General features: G+C 38.8%; 3 protein-coding genes and 1 non-coding gene across 4 annotated transcripts; 3 read left to right on the top strand and 1 right to left on the bottom strand.

Annotated features, from left to right (window-relative positions):
- The first annotated feature begins 3,955 nt into the window (after positions 1 to 3,955).
- On the top strand, positions 3,956 to 4,029 carry TRNAI-AAU (transfer RNA isoleucine (anticodon AAU)). The gene has a single exon. It is a non-coding gene; the product is annotated as a tRNA-Ile (tRNA).
- Positions 4,030 to 4,085: 56 nt separating this feature from the next.
- Positions 4,086 to 7,443, top strand: LOC108831250 (tRNA (guanine(26)-N(2))-dimethyltransferase 2). The gene is made up of 12 exons (XM_018604809.2): positions 4,086 to 4,330; positions 4,641 to 4,898; positions 4,992 to 5,079; positions 5,165 to 5,286; positions 5,383 to 5,522; positions 5,601 to 5,673; positions 5,757 to 5,845; positions 5,960 to 6,065; positions 6,246 to 6,458; positions 6,548 to 6,742; positions 6,829 to 6,906; positions 6,996 to 7,443. The coding sequence occupies exons 1-12, from the start codon at positions 4,235 to 4,237 to the stop codon at positions 7,278 to 7,280; spliced, it is 1,743 nt and encodes a 580-aa protein (XP_018460311.1). The 5' UTR covers positions 4,086 to 4,234; the 3' UTR covers positions 7,281 to 7,443.
- Positions 7,444 to 7,493: 50 nt separating this feature from the next.
- LOC108831242 (pentatricopeptide repeat-containing protein At3g02330, mitochondrial) lies at positions 7,494 to 10,376 on the bottom strand. Its single transcript, XM_018604803.2, has one exon. It carries the CDS (start codon positions 10,368 to 10,370, stop codon positions 7,668 to 7,670), a length of 2,703 nt encoding a protein of 900 aa, XP_018460305.1. The 5' UTR covers positions 10,371 to 10,376; the 3' UTR covers positions 7,494 to 7,667.
- Positions 10,377 to 10,699: 323 nt separating this feature from the next.
- LOC108831239 (uncharacterized) lies at positions 10,700 to 11,421 on the top strand. Its single transcript, XM_056989607.1, has 2 exons — positions 10,700 to 11,259; positions 11,406 to 11,421. Exons 1-2 carry the CDS (start codon positions 10,700 to 10,702, stop codon positions 11,419 to 11,421), a joined length of 576 nt encoding a protein of 191 aa, XP_056845587.1.
- The last annotated feature ends 3,696 nt before the right edge of the window (positions 11,422 to 15,117 follow it).

Raw genomic sequence — 15,117 nt, 5'->3', positions numbered from 1 at the left:
ACAAAAAAATTATAAATATCTGAATGCAGTTTAAATTGCTAACTCTGTTATATTGTTGTGTCGACCACTACATTGTTACGTGTTAAAATATCTATATATTTATTCGAAAATAAATACCCGTGCGGACGCACGGGTCAAAATCTAGTTGTTATTAATATTAAGTAACATCTTTAATTAGTCGACGCAAATCAAGGAATACAATTCATTCAATGATAATTAATTATAGTTTTAGGTGGGGTTTTTCATGTATAAATATGTAATCCTGCATCCGTCGAGCATATCTTCACATTTGGTGATAATCCAAAGAAGTTATTTGCAGAGTTCTTTCTTTTTTAATAGCTAACACATATGTTCTTCATGGTGATTTGAAGGCTGAACGTCAGATGCATTGGTGAATTGATGAGAGATGCTTCTACTTTACATTGCAAGGTTATTCCGATTTTTAATTTCATAACTATAGTTTTCTGGCACTATTTCTGTGTTCGCATCATAACTCATAAGTATGAAACTCTAAAATTTTGATTATCATTGAATCTGTTTGAATGGTATATTATGAAACCGCTTCTTCATACTGAATTTTTTTTCTCATTTGTTTAAAGCTTCGTCTAGAGGAACATCTTAGCCTAATCGTTGTCGGTTTCTCTGGAGTAAAGTTACATTTTGACTTCATCAGAGAAGTAAGCGGAATAAGGTGCAGACGAGGAGCACCTATGAAGGAATCCCAGAGGCCACGACAATCAGAAAACGCTTTACAATCAGCAGAAATGTAAGACGAGTGGTCGTCTTTCCAACGACAGAAGGAAGACACGAATGTCAAGGACTCGCCGTGGAGTTGGAGCTAGGATTCTGCATTTTAAGCAGTTACGGAACAGAGCTCAAGGGAGGTTTTGTTCCGATAGACAAGTTTGCGATCCCACTACGAACACTTGGTCAAGAATTGAAAACGTATGGCCATACTTGGATGGTAGCCCTGGAGACTGCATCGCCGGAGACATTACAGACTCTTCTAGGTTATGGTGTTTCATAAACAGCAAGTTACAGAGCAAACCATAGTGGGTGACTGAAGACGATACGAAAAATGGAAACTTGATCTTGAAATTATATAACTTTTGATGCCGGGAAGCTCACTTTATGCCAGAAGTTTAGAGGCGAAGTGGTGGTAATGATTGGTGGAAAATGAGAGTGAAGGCCAAGGAGTGGAGATGAAGACGTCGGAAAAATGGAGTCGCATCCATGACATACGTTTTGGTTTCTCCACTCTTCCATTCTCACATGCTTCAATCTAATTCTGAAACACAAGTACTTTTCATAAACGTGTTATTTAAAGTACAACATTGTCTGTGTGATCTGGTCTAAAGTAGAATAATTGTAAAATATTTATGAAGGTAGAAACTGCCAGTCATCTACAAATGTGAAGTACTGTCAGAAAACTATCAACACCTGATTAGAAGTCGAGCTCAGCATTACGACATGTGTATACATTTCTAGGTGCAGGAAATAGAGACATTAATGGAAGACTTGGAAAAGTAAAGTTACTACACCAGACTGCAAACAATCAGCTCTAAATGCAAGTTTGTACTATGGCGAGGTTGTAGTTAGCTTCTATATACGATCTCATTGGTAATGTGGCTAAGAGCCTAAGATCTCTAATATTTCTGGTTCTATACATAAGAAAGATGTGATATTTGATACTGAATCCGAGCTGCAAAAGGATCATCATTTCATCAGCTACACAGCATCACGACAATAGGCTAATTAATCAATATTCTACAATTTAGAGAAAATGGTACACATGAAATATCACTTATCATATTACTCTTAGATGATAGGAGTACAGACATATAAAACATGTTTTAACCCATTTTAATTTTTAAACTACAAACTAAATTTTGTTTAGCATATTTTATTAAAATAATAATTTGATAAAACTTATATATATATATATATATAATATATATATATATGTATATATGTATTTAGAATCCTCTATTTGGAGATGACTCACATTTATATGTATATTACATTATTAAATATTTATCTTAATTATATATATATGTTTAAAATGAATAATAAACATTGTTATTATTTTTTATAAGTTATACACATAACTGGAAGGCGTAAAAGGTTATATTTTATTTTATACTATAAATTAAAGTTTATTTCTTCTCCTTATTTTATTTAAACATATTTAAGAAACTTTATTATACTAATGTATTTGGCATTTTCATACCTTTTAAATTAAATTTAATATTTAACAAATGCTTCAATAAATGAATGTAACTTGATCCAAAATTATAGCACATGACATATTTTTAAACATGATTTGTATTATATTATAATATATATTTTTCATAATAAAATTGTAGTAAATGTTTTAAGAAATAATAGATTATTAATAAAACCAATGTAAATCTAATTAAAGAAGGTAATAGAATTAATAAAACAGTTTGGATGGTATAGTTCATCTAATAATTTTTTTTCATAAGATTTAGCTAATTTGAAAAAATAATTCGTACAGTGAAGCGATTATTTATTTTTGGTATCATCTAAAACTAATAAGTTTAAAAGAAAATAAACAAGATAAAGGATTAAAATCTTAGTGGGTTCAAAACAATTAACACAAAAAATCCATAATCTATAGGTTAATCTCAATTATAATTCCCAGTAACTTATGTTATTTAATTATTATAATGATGATATAAAAATTCAAAATATAAATTAACCAATAATTTTATGATTATCATTTTTATTAATTAAACAATGTTTTTTACCAACAAAACAACAAAAGTAATCAGAGTTATCAGTAAGAATAAATTATATATTTTTAAATATATATTACAGTGTAATTTTTTTAACTTTTTACTGTACTATCCGCCTGTAGGTTTTTCTATTATCTTCTCTTTTGATCGATTTTGTTTGATTTAACTTATAATGCTCAAGTTTAAATTTAGAGAAGTGTTATGAGTATCATAAAATAAAATCAGGGACAATACTAAGTATGCTCATTGTTAGAGCTGGGAGTCTCTAAAAAGAAATAGCAAAATATGTAGTAAAAATAACACAAAATTATAATAAAAAATAAACTAAAAAATTCATTAAACTTTAAATATATTTTTATCATTTCGTTCATTTGCATATCCGCCCGTAGAGCGGGTCCGACCCTAGTATATTTTACAGAAGACAGCTAAAAGACGTCAGAAAGTAAAGAAAACAAAATCTAAACAGTGAAGTTACGGAACAAGATGGGTGATGTGGTCTGATGAACACGTGTCGATATGTAATTGATACTTGATACGTAGGTAAGTTTTGACTTTTTGTGAGAGGCGTGCTGGCTGAACCAGAGGAACCAAACCTGTGTAGCAGTGACTTGTCCCTATACTTTAAATTACATTTTCATCCCTGGGCATTTGCAGAATTTATTTTTCTTCTGTTCTTGTGTTTGTTGAAATGGTACGAGGAACAAGAAGAGTCAAGACTATCCAAAACGTGGCAAGTCAACAAAGTATAGTCTCATTTGGAGTCAAATCTTTCTTTAATTTTCCCTAGGCTTATGGACACGTACCAAGTACCAACGTTGTTAATGTAGTAAACATCGATCAAATGGTTATTTATCATCACGTGCACATGGTTCGGTACTTAAAAAACTCCTTACCTAGCTAGAATAAACATGTTTCCATTGGACGTAGCAATGTTGAAAGGCACTATAAAGCGTATGTCTTTTATAACACATGTTTTGGTAAAAATTTCAACAACATTATCATCATGTATATATATTAATCTTTGTTAGCTGAGAAACTCGTCCGTTCCAACAAATTGAGCACTTGTTAGCCTCCTTTGCAAACAACACAACCCTATTAATTAAGAAATACAGTATGTTGCTTGATTGGAGGGTCCATGTCATGTTTGACTCCATTTAGACCGGTCAAATTCTTCTCAGGTCTTACCAATAAGCAATGGCCCATTAGCTCAGTTGGTTAGAGCGTCGTGCTAATAACGCGAAGGTCGCAGGTTCGAAACCTGCATGGGCCAAGTTTTTGCGCTGCATGATCTGTCTTTTTTCCATTTTATTTTTTGTTCCCAAGGAAACAAATATTTCTCCCTTGTGAATGCAGAAGAGTAGTAGGGTTTTAAAAGCTTAACCTCCTCCAAGTTTTTGTTCCCTGAAACAGCAGATCGAATAGAGGGATAACTTAAAGAGTCTCCCTGTTGATAATAAGAGAGAGAGAGAGAAGCAATGGAATCGGATCTGAATGACTACACGGTTATCAAGGAAGGAGAAGCTGAGATTCTCCTGCACAAGAAGAACCAAGTCTTCTTCAATAAAGCTCAGGTTCTGCTTATTGTCTCTCTGTTCAATTTTTTCAATTTGTTTTCAAAGTTCGCAGCTTTTTGTTAGGACCAATGAACATTATTGATTCACATCAATTAGCTTGTTATGGAGCAGTACTTTGGTTTAGTCTAGGAATCTCCGACCACTCTCTTTTCTATTAGTCTGAATGAATAATTGGAATTAATGAGAAACCAAAAGATCCCAACTTTAGATGGTATTTGATTTGTTAGAGACAGTTTCATACAAAAGCTGCTAAGGAATCTTTGTCACAGTACTGAGAGAGATGCTTGTTAAAACTTTCCTTGGTTAGGTCAACAACAGAGACATGTCTATAGCTGTCCTAAGAGAATTTATATCCAAACGCAAGCAAGAGCATGAAGCTAAGTTATCTAAAAGAAACAGATCAGCTTCCAATGTGGTCGACAAGGATCCTTCTCAAGTTTCCAAGGAAGGAACTCCTAGTGAAAACGGTGAACACCAAGTAGCATCTGAACAAGGACAAAGCTCTGCTTCCAGAAACACAGAAGGAGCTGCACGTAGAGAACTCCAACCACCAAAAGTGCTCGAGGTCTTCCTATATTCTTTATTATTATTCACCGTCTTGTTTTCCATTGCTTATTTTTGAGATCTTGCACTTAAGAGAACTTCTCTTGCATTCCAGGCTCTGTCTGCTTCTGGATTAAGGGCTTTAAGATATGCACGCGAAATAGAAGGGATTGGTCAGGTTGTGGCGTTGGACAATGACCTTGGTAATCTTCTCCTTGACTATCAATGATTTAGATTGTAGTTTTCTCATAACAGTATCCTAACCTCGTGTCCTTTTTCTTTTAAAAGCATCGGTGGAAGCTTGCCAGAGAAACATAAAGTTCAATGGCTCGCTGGCTATTTCAAAGGTGGAGTCACATCATACCGATGCTCGTGTCCATATGCTTACCCACCCCAACGAATTTGATGTGGTAATGCCATCCGTTTCATCCTCATTTTGCTATGTTCATATGCATATTGGTTGTTGTTATTGTTAAAAAACTAAACCTGGTTAACAATGCTCTTAGGTTGATCTTGATCCATATGGATCACCTTCTATTTTCCTTGACTCGGCTATTCAATCAGTAGCGGATGGTGGGTTGCTGATGTGCACAGCGACTGATATGGCAGTGTTATGTGGTGGTAACGGTGAAGTTTGCTATTCCAAGTGAGTTGTTTTATCACCTTGACAGTTCACACCTCTCAACAACATGGACCGATCTTTAATCTTTTTTTGATGTATCAGATATGGTTCTTACCCATTGAGGGGGAAGTATTGTCATGAGATGGCTTTGAGGATCCTCCTTGCCAGCATTGAGGTTTGTTTATCTTAACTATTTCAATTTCTACGAAATAATCATTTTTCTTATGCCCTTTTTCACCTTTTTAATAAAAAATGTAGAGCCACGCAAACCGCTACAAGCGGTATATTGTTCCGGTGCTATCTGTGCAAATCGATTTCTATGTTCGTGTCTTTGTACGCGTTTACACGTGAGCTTCTCCTTGTCTAATCAAACACTTCACATACATATTTTTGCAGATTGTTCTGTTTTGTTTTTTTTTATTCACTGAAACCTCTAGCTAAAATAAATCAAATTGTCACAGCTCGGCGAGTGCAATGAAGAACACTCCATTGAAGCTTTCTTACGTCTATCAATGCATTGGTTGTGATTCATTTCATCTTCAACCTGTTGGAAGGTCTCTTCCTAAGGTATATATATTCACCTGTTTGAACATTCTCTATGCAATGCACCTCCTAAGATGATAGAGAAACTTGGATCACTATTATAGCCAATGATTCTTAGTTCCCCCCTTTTTGTTATACTGTTGCAAGAATCTGTGTGGTTTTTTGACCTCATTTTCTTATGAATATTTGATCATTGTTTGGCAGAACAACAGTGTGAGGTATCTACCAGCAATTGGTCCAGTTGTGACACAAGAATGCAACCACTGTGGGAAGAAATATAACATGGGAGGACCGATATGGTCTGCTCCAATCCATGATCAAGAATGGGTGACTTCTATTTTAAACAGTGTTAAATCCATGAAAGACAGATATCCTGCTTATGAACGGATCTTCGCTGTACTTACCACAGTCTCTGAGGCAAGTCGCATGAATCTTTTGTGACAGTTTTCCAGAATAAACCGTGAAAAAGAGAGAGTTGGTCTTATTGTCTCTATCTATGTTCTCAGGAATTGCTGGATGTTCCTCTGTTTTTGAGTCTGCATAATCTTTGTGCGACGCTAAAGTGCATTTCACCATCAGCTGCTATGTTTCGATCAGCTGTTATCAATGCTAATTACCGTATCTCGGGAACTCATGTGAATCCTCTCGGCATGAAAACTGATGCTCCTATGGAGGTTATCTGGGACATCATGCGTTGCTGGGTAAACTAACTAATGATTCAGAATGTGACTAGCATTTTCATTTAACCAAATCTTTTCTTTGACCTGGTTGATGATCTTTGTTGCAGGTTAAGAATCATCCTATAAAGGCACAAGCCCCTGAACTCCCCGGAAGTGTGATCTTGTCCAAAGAACCAACACATCAGGTCTCTCTTTTGGTGTCTTTCTCTGCATTGTTAGAAACTGGATAGAGTTCAGAGCTTGAATCTTTGTTTTCTGTTACCGTCTTGTACAGGTTGATTTTTCGCGTCATGTTGGTTCACTGAGCAAGGCGCAGGCAAAGAAAGTAGCTCGGTTTTTGCCAAATCCAGAGAAGCATTGGGGTCCAAAGCTTAGGGCAGGTCGCCAAATCACAAGCAAACACGTCTCTCTTATTGGTCATGAAGCAGTCAATGGCCATCTTACTCAGCACTTTGAAGAACTAAAAGAGGAAGAAGAAGCAGTGCAAGAAGATAATATCCAAGAAGAGCTAGATGCGAAGCGCCTGAAGACAACAGAGGATATTGCACCCACATCATAAGACGAATCACAAATGTTAAACACACAAGAGATCAAATTTTTGTCTTCATGAACAACTCTGTTTTGTTGTTTTCTATTTATCAGTTTTGGTACTGTGACCCATTTTTATTAGTTCTCATGACTCATGTATTGTTATCCTTATAGTGCCATTTTTGGATGAAAAACAGAGAGCGAAAGTACTTTATTGAAACTGCTTATTAGTACTGTCAATAAATGTAGAAACATCAGTATTCATTCAGAACAAAAACCACAAACTATACATTGTATGCTAAAAAGTTACACAAATGAATAATTAAATCGTCTACAGTTAACTTGCTCGTACAAATGAACTACATTCAGAAACCACTAGTTTCTTCGGTCATAGTGAGCTCCACTCCATACAACACATTTAACAGTAGTACCATTGGTCTTGTACTTCAACCTCAGGCACCAAAGAAGAATCATCAAACGATTTCATTTCACTATAAATCAAACCAATCTCTTGGTAGATCTCTTCCCATCTAGGATGAGCCTTATCTGCAATGAAAAACACGTGAAGCTCATCTTTGAGCTCAACCCAACTGCAACCAGGCTCCTTCTTAAGCTTAAACAATCTCATACTTCTCCTCAAATCCGAAACCTTCTCCCACATTCCTGCATCTGCGTACACATTCGATAAAAGAGTATAAGCTGAAGAGTCTTGTGGATCCAGTCTCAACAGAGCAGCTGTTGCTTCCTCTGCAATCTCCACGTTGTTTCTATGTATCGCGCAGACTCCTAACAACGTCCTCCATATAACATCGTCTGCTTCAAACGGCATCTCTCGGATAAGCTTCAACGCTTTCTCAACCTTTCCTGATTTCCCTAAAATATCCACCATGTTCGAGTAATGAGGTAGCTGAGGATCCAAGCCGTATTCCGTCTTCATCATGTGGAAGTACTCGAGTCCTTTGTCGACTAGACCCATGTGAGCACAAGCTCGGAGTATTGATATAAAAGTTATATGATTCGGTTTGATGTTTTCGAGTTTCATTATCTCAAACAGCTTTATGGCTTCCTCTCCTTTCCCGTGGTGCGCATACCCGCTGATCATGGCGTTCCACGTCACGAAATCTCTTTTCAGGGCCTTCTCGAACATTAATCTTGAATCACTGAGATCTCCACATTTCGAGTACATGTCAACGAGGGTGCTGCAGACATACACATCGGAGTGCAGTTCTTTCTTGATGACCTGAGCATGAATCTGTTTGCCCAATCCAGCTGAAGCTAGGTTCGCGCAGGTATCAAGAACCGTTGCGTAAGTAAACTTGTCAGGAGTTATGCCCATCTCCATCATCCGAGTAAAAAGCATCTGAGCATCTTCGCTCTGTTCTTTCGTTACATATCCAGAGATGATTGAATTCCATGAAACACACAGTTCTTGAAGTCTCTTATTGTGCATCTTTTCAACCTCTTCAGGAACAACATTGCCTCGAAGAAACAACCGACTATGTATCTTCTCTGCCTCTTCTAGCATCCCACACTTCGAATACATATCGATCAAAGAGCATCCAACAGAGGAGTTCGAAGCCATTCCTAACTTAACAACGTTGGAATGTATCTCCATACCGTAGCCCAAAGAACCACCAGCGCAAGATTTCAACACGCTTCCAAAAGTAAACTCATCAGGCTCGATACTAGAGCGGAGCATTGAGACAAAAAGAAAAAGCGTCTCATATCCTTTCCCGTTCTGTTCATGCGCTGCTATAATGGCATTCCAAGACACAGCATCTCTTCTTCTCATCTCCTCAAACACACGAAAGGCTTCACCCAGAGCTTGGCATTTCCCGTACATGTCAATAGCAGCATTCGCAACGCAGACATCTAGTGACAAGCTGCTTTTCACCGCTAAACCGTAAAGCTGAAGCCCCTCTGAAAGACCTTTCACCAAGGCACAAGCCCTGAACACTCCTGACAAACTTATCTCGTCAAAACCAAGACCTGATAACATGAGCCGGTGAAACACCAGCAGAGCCTTGAAACCATGCTCTTCCTGAGAATAACCAGTAATCATTGCGTTATAAGACTGTCGGTTAAGATTCTCTGATTTCTCAAACAGAATCTGAGCATCTTGCATATTATCACACTTCGCATACATATCCAACGTCGCCGTTCTCACTATACCATCTCCCGCAAAATCAGACTTTAACGCGTGAGCATGTAGCTGACCACCTAACCTCAACTCAGACAACGCAGCGCATGACCTCAAGACGCTAGCGTAAATCGACTGGCTCACTCCACCACCCACCTTCTGCATCTCCTTGAAAAACATCAAAGCTAAGGACAGCAAGTTGTTCTGAACACAGCCAGCAATCACAGCACTCCAAGAGACAGAGTTCTTCTCCGGAATACCACGGAACACTCTAAGCGACTCGTCAAACCTCTTGCACTTCGCGTACATATCTAACAACGCACTCGCAGCAACCACATCAGTATCACAACCCACTCTAACAACAACCCCATGAATCTGCATCCCTAAACTGTTATCCTCTAAACAAGAACACGCTTTCAAGATAACAGCAAACGTTCTACAGTCAAACCCAACACCTTCTCTCCCCATCTCAACGAAAACCTCAACGGATTTAAAACTCTCCCCGTTTTGCAAATACCCGGAAAGCATCGAGTTCCACGACACAACATCTCTCTCAGGCATCAAATCAAAAAAAGAACTGGCCTTTACCATGTCTTTACTCTTCGCGTAACAATTTATCATTGTGTTCCACGAGACAACATCTCTCAGCGGCATTCTATCGAACAACATGGAAGCAGAGAGTAAATCTCTTGAATTTGTGTACACTTGAAGCAAACAGTTCAGCACGAACGTCGTGGGACGAAACCCAGATAGTATCATATGGGCGTGGGCTTGCTTGCCTGCCTCTAACGCTCCTTGCTTGGCGCATTCTTTGTAAACTAACGAAAAGTTGGTCGTGCTGATTGAGTTCACTTGTTTCACGAAATCTGTGAAATAAGAAAAGACTGGAACTCTTCGGTATGGAACTATTTTCTTTGTTAGAGAACCATGGAGAGAAACCACTGCTCTGGTCATACGGAAGAATCTGAGATTCTCCGACATTAAGGAACTCAATCTCAGTGGTGTTGTGTGTTAAAGGCGGGATCGAAACGATTAAAACCAATTCGAATCGGTTTACTCAGTTCCTAAACCGTATTCTAGTAAATAATTTTGACATTTTAAAATCCATAATCAACAAGTCGTTGTAGTATAGTGGTAAGTATTCCCGCCTGTCACGCGGGTGACCCCGGTTCGATCCCCGGCAACGGCGTAGTATTTTTACACGTCATCACTTTTTTCAGTTACACGTCACCAGATCAGATCATACGATTTTTCCCTCTGAAATATTCATTTTTCACTTTTTTTTTATTTCGTTGCTCTGAAACTCAGCAATGGCGTCGACGACGACGAAACCCGGTCCCGTAATCAACCTCGAAGAAGAGGCGGAGGACGGTGGTTTAACCGCCGTAGAAAGTTCTATTCTTACACAGGACGACGAGACTACGAGCGTATTTGTCTGCGACTCTCCTCCGTTCGACGACATCGATTGCGATCCTTATTTCCCATTCGCAGGCCACCCGATTTCAGATTCCGGATCGGATTCGGAGCTCGATCCGTACACCTGTCCCATCGATTTCTTCGATCGAGAGTCTTCCGAGGGGGTGTACTTAGGATCTGAAGGACTCACCGGCGATGATTTCAATGTATGGGGCTTTTACGAACCCAAGGAGGAAGATGAAGAAGAGGAGGAGGAGATTGTCTTGGGGACTAGATGTGAGTCCGGATCCGGGTCGGATCAGCAAGGGCTTCGAGTGACCGGTCTCGATTCGGATTCCGATTACGAAGATGGCGTGTTCGATTTCACCTCCGGGGCAGGGGCAGATGAACCGGGTCGGGTCGAGGTTGGGGCGGGTCTTCCTCCTGTCTGGGACTACGACTTGGGTGATGTGATGTTAGGAGTTTTGAGGCTCCTAAGTCAAATGATAGTATAGTGGTAGTAAATTGTCGAACCAAATCTGAGGGATTCAAATACAGAGAGAATGCAAGTATTTGCCTAATCTAAGTGCAATCAGTGAAATTGATGGTTTTTAAACGAAGACTAGAATGCAAGTAATAGAAATGATACTTTTAAGCTATTGGAAAGGAGAACTCATGGGTATAGGGATTTCAGACCTTGGGTGATCAAGTTTCGAACTAAGGATGACAAATGAATCAATCAAACTATTAACCTTAAGCCTAGACACAATTCTAAGCAAGCTCTATGTCTAGATGAATGCTCATTTGCTAACATGTCTCAAACATCAAATGTCTTTGGTTGAATAACATGCAAGCAATCATTACTAACAAGTCTATTAGCTATCTTAGCATCTTTAACAACAAATATCTTTGGCAAAGTACACTAAGAGCCTAGGAGAGTTGACTCAGGCATTTCATCAAACACCTTTTGGGTGGGAAATGCCTAGAGATCACCCTTTGAGTGGCCTACTCAAATGATGCATTAAGATCACTCTACTAGCAAGGAACAAGTATGATCTACACCTAAAACATCCTAGAACTAGCCTAATCACCCTTAATCACCCTAACCCATGAATCCAAAAGGTGATTACTCACTAATCTCCATGATTCCTCTTAAACCCATGATGGATTTCAGATGAATCATATAGATAAATAGAAGAGAAATCACAAGAACACAAGAACAATCAAATCAAAAGAGAGCTTTTCTTGAGAGAGTTTTTGTGTATTCAAATGATAAAAGATTATCTGCCAAAAGGTGGCTACAACATACTTAAACATTAGGTTTTTCAGAGTAAAAACGTGCATAAGAAATTGCAAAAAGGTCCTTGAAAAATCATAAAATCGTGTAGCAAAAGGGGCTGGAGCTACTTAGGTGGGTCGCTCTGGTTGGTCGCTCTGGTTGGGAGCGACCTTGGGGGGTCGCTCCGGAAGGTCACTCTGCGGTTCTCGACCAGGATGGATATGCCTCTAGTAAATTGATCATAACTCCTTCATTACATCTCCAAATGACTTGAAACCACTTCCATTAGAAAGCTAACTCAATTTCCTGTGTCTCCACAAAATCTTAGCAACAGAAGATTTCTCTAAGGCCTCCATCCATGCTCATCTTTCACCCCTTTTTTGATCACATTGCTTCCAAATGTCTCCAAGAACTCCATGTGGTGTTCCAATACCTGATAGAGACATATGTATGCCAAATGCAACCTAAACATGTCTAAATCCTAATCTATATGATGCAAATGCTTATGAATGAATGGTTAAAACAATGCAAATATGCAAGACATCAACTCCCCCACACTAGTCCTTTACTTGTCAACAAGTAAACTTTCAAGAACCAAGGAGAAGAGGTTTGAAGGTGGGGACTCATAACCAAAAGAAACTCTTCTTAGTTCTCAACCTAACAACCTTGCATAATCATACCAAATAGCAAGAGCAAAGATTTTATCCATCTCTAACTTCTCTAAGCCTATCCCAGCTCATTTGATCTCTACACTCATTAATCATGCATCCACAAACCACAAATCCACATCTCTCTAACATTTATGAAGCAACTCAATAGACATCTCACACATGGTCAACTGGTCCAAGTCATTTGGTTTGGTAAGACAAAAGCCTTAATGCAAGTGAAATCAGAGGTTCAAAATGATCTTTTAAGGTGGTTTACTCTAAAACAAAGTAGCTTTGACATTACACATAATATATCTAAGAAAGGGATCAACTCATGCATACAATGATCAATCTCCATTGTTCTACCCTTTCCCAAACACACAAGATATTCAATTATTCCTCAATGTCAAACCCAACTCACATCTCTCACCGAAAAGATCCCAAGAACATTCTTCACATCAGACTCTTTCTTTTTGAAATCAATAAGGGATTTTCACAATTTTAAAACAAATCCAGCTCCTAACAACTTTGCTAGCCCCTTTTTATTCTCTTTTTTTTCTTTTTTTTTTATATTTTTTTTTTATATATTTTTTTTATATTTGGGGGCCAAGACTTTTCACAATAAGAGCTAGATACTTCTCCACTTATCCCATAAAGACTAATCATTTAAGCACAAAGAGTCAAACCTTTCATATCCCAAATCACAATCACAACACTCACCCCCTTCCTATAGCTAGACAATAGAGTGACTAATCTAGCAAGAATGGAGACTAAGCATTGTCGTTCCCAATACTCTCAACATTATGCACATGCAAAGCTTTCCAAAGAGGCCTCACTCAACAAATAATGATGATTTAAAAAGGAGGTATGGGTTTTGGGAGTGGAGTACCACTTGAGTTTGTCAAAAAGATTGGTAAAACAGATGGGACAACTCAAGTGTGTATATCCATGACTTAGTACACAAGGGACCATATGCAAGAGACATTAAAACAGGAGCTTGCTTCAAAGAGAGAGTATCAACAGTCAAATGAGTTTCAAGAGGAGCATTCAAGGCGCGAAGTTTACAAGCTTTCTAAAGGGTGCTCAAGCTACTTGTCATGATTACAAAGGTCAACAAATTCAGTACTTAGCATGAGCTCTTTACAAGGTTGAAATCCCCCTAATGCATGAATGCAACCTATATGTTTCTAGACCCAATCCTAAAAATGCAAAAGATGCAACTAAATGATTCTTTTTGTGTTTTTCAATTTTTTATTTTTTTGGATTTTTCTATGCAAATAAGAATGTAATATGCAATGCATGAGACTCAAAATCATGAAAAACAAACATGATCAAATACTTGGTACCTCCCCCACACTTAAATCACACAGTCTCTGTGTGAGTGAGGTACCCAATGGAAATGTGAAATACAAAGAAAAAACTGGGAAAAGGGAAATTTGCAGTTACCTGAGACGGGAGCGAGGTTGAAGGGTCGCTGCGGCAGGTCGCTCCCAGTTGGAGCGACCTCGTGACGTCGCTGCGGAGACCTCGCTCCATGGTCAGTTTCGCTCCGGAGGACACGAGCGACCTCTGGGGGTCGCTGTGGGTAAGTCGCTCCCAGCTGGAGCGACTTCTCTCCCTCGCTCCATGACCTCGCTCTGATGTCCGAGTTTCTGCTCCACACCTGCAAACAACTTCATTTTCCAATTGTTCTATGCAATAGAATGATAATGCAAATACTAATGCAATATATACAAGGATACTCATGGGACTTCCTCCAAGTGAGCTTGTTTTAAGTCTCTAGCTTGACTTTGCCTCCCTTGGATCAGGCTGGACTAGAGGCAGAAAGTGGAGTTGACACCCCATCTTCCTCAGGTGGTAGCTCATCATAGAGATCATCAGCAGGAGAAAGATTCATCTCTTCAATGGTGAAGGCTTGTCCAAATACAGTGGGGTTCCTCATCTTCTCCTTGATGTCAAAGTGGAGGATGTTTCTCCTTGCCCAAATGGAGGTCAATCTTCCCTTCCTTCACATTCACAATAGCTCCTGCTGTAGCTAAGAATGGCCTTCCAAGAATCAATGGGTCTTGAGCCTCCTCACCCATTTCAAGCACCACAAAATCTGTAGGTATCTCATACCTTCCAATCTTCACAGGGAGGTTCTCTAGGATTCCCACAGGGTACTTCACTGATCGATCAGCCAACACCAGAGAGAGTCTACACTTCTTGTATTGAGTGAATCCAAGCTTCTTTGCCACAGACAAAGGCATCAAGCTGACACTAGCTCCCAAATCGCAGAGACATTTCTCAAATACCATAGGTCCAAGAGCACAAGGGAGTGTGAAGCATCCTGGATCTTCTAGCTTCTCTGGAGCATCTAGCCTCTGAATGATGGCATTGCACTCATGACTCAGAACCATCATGCCCT

The sequence above is a fragment of the Raphanus sativus genome, chromosome 6 (genome assembly GCF_000801105.2).
Source record: "Raphanus sativus cultivar WK10039 chromosome 6, ASM80110v3, whole genome shotgun sequence".
NCBI lineage: Eukaryota > Viridiplantae > Streptophyta > Magnoliopsida > Brassicales > Brassicaceae > Raphanus > Raphanus sativus.
The sequence above is the reverse complement of the archived record's forward strand: the minus strand, read 5'-3'. Positions and strand labels throughout refer to the sequence as shown.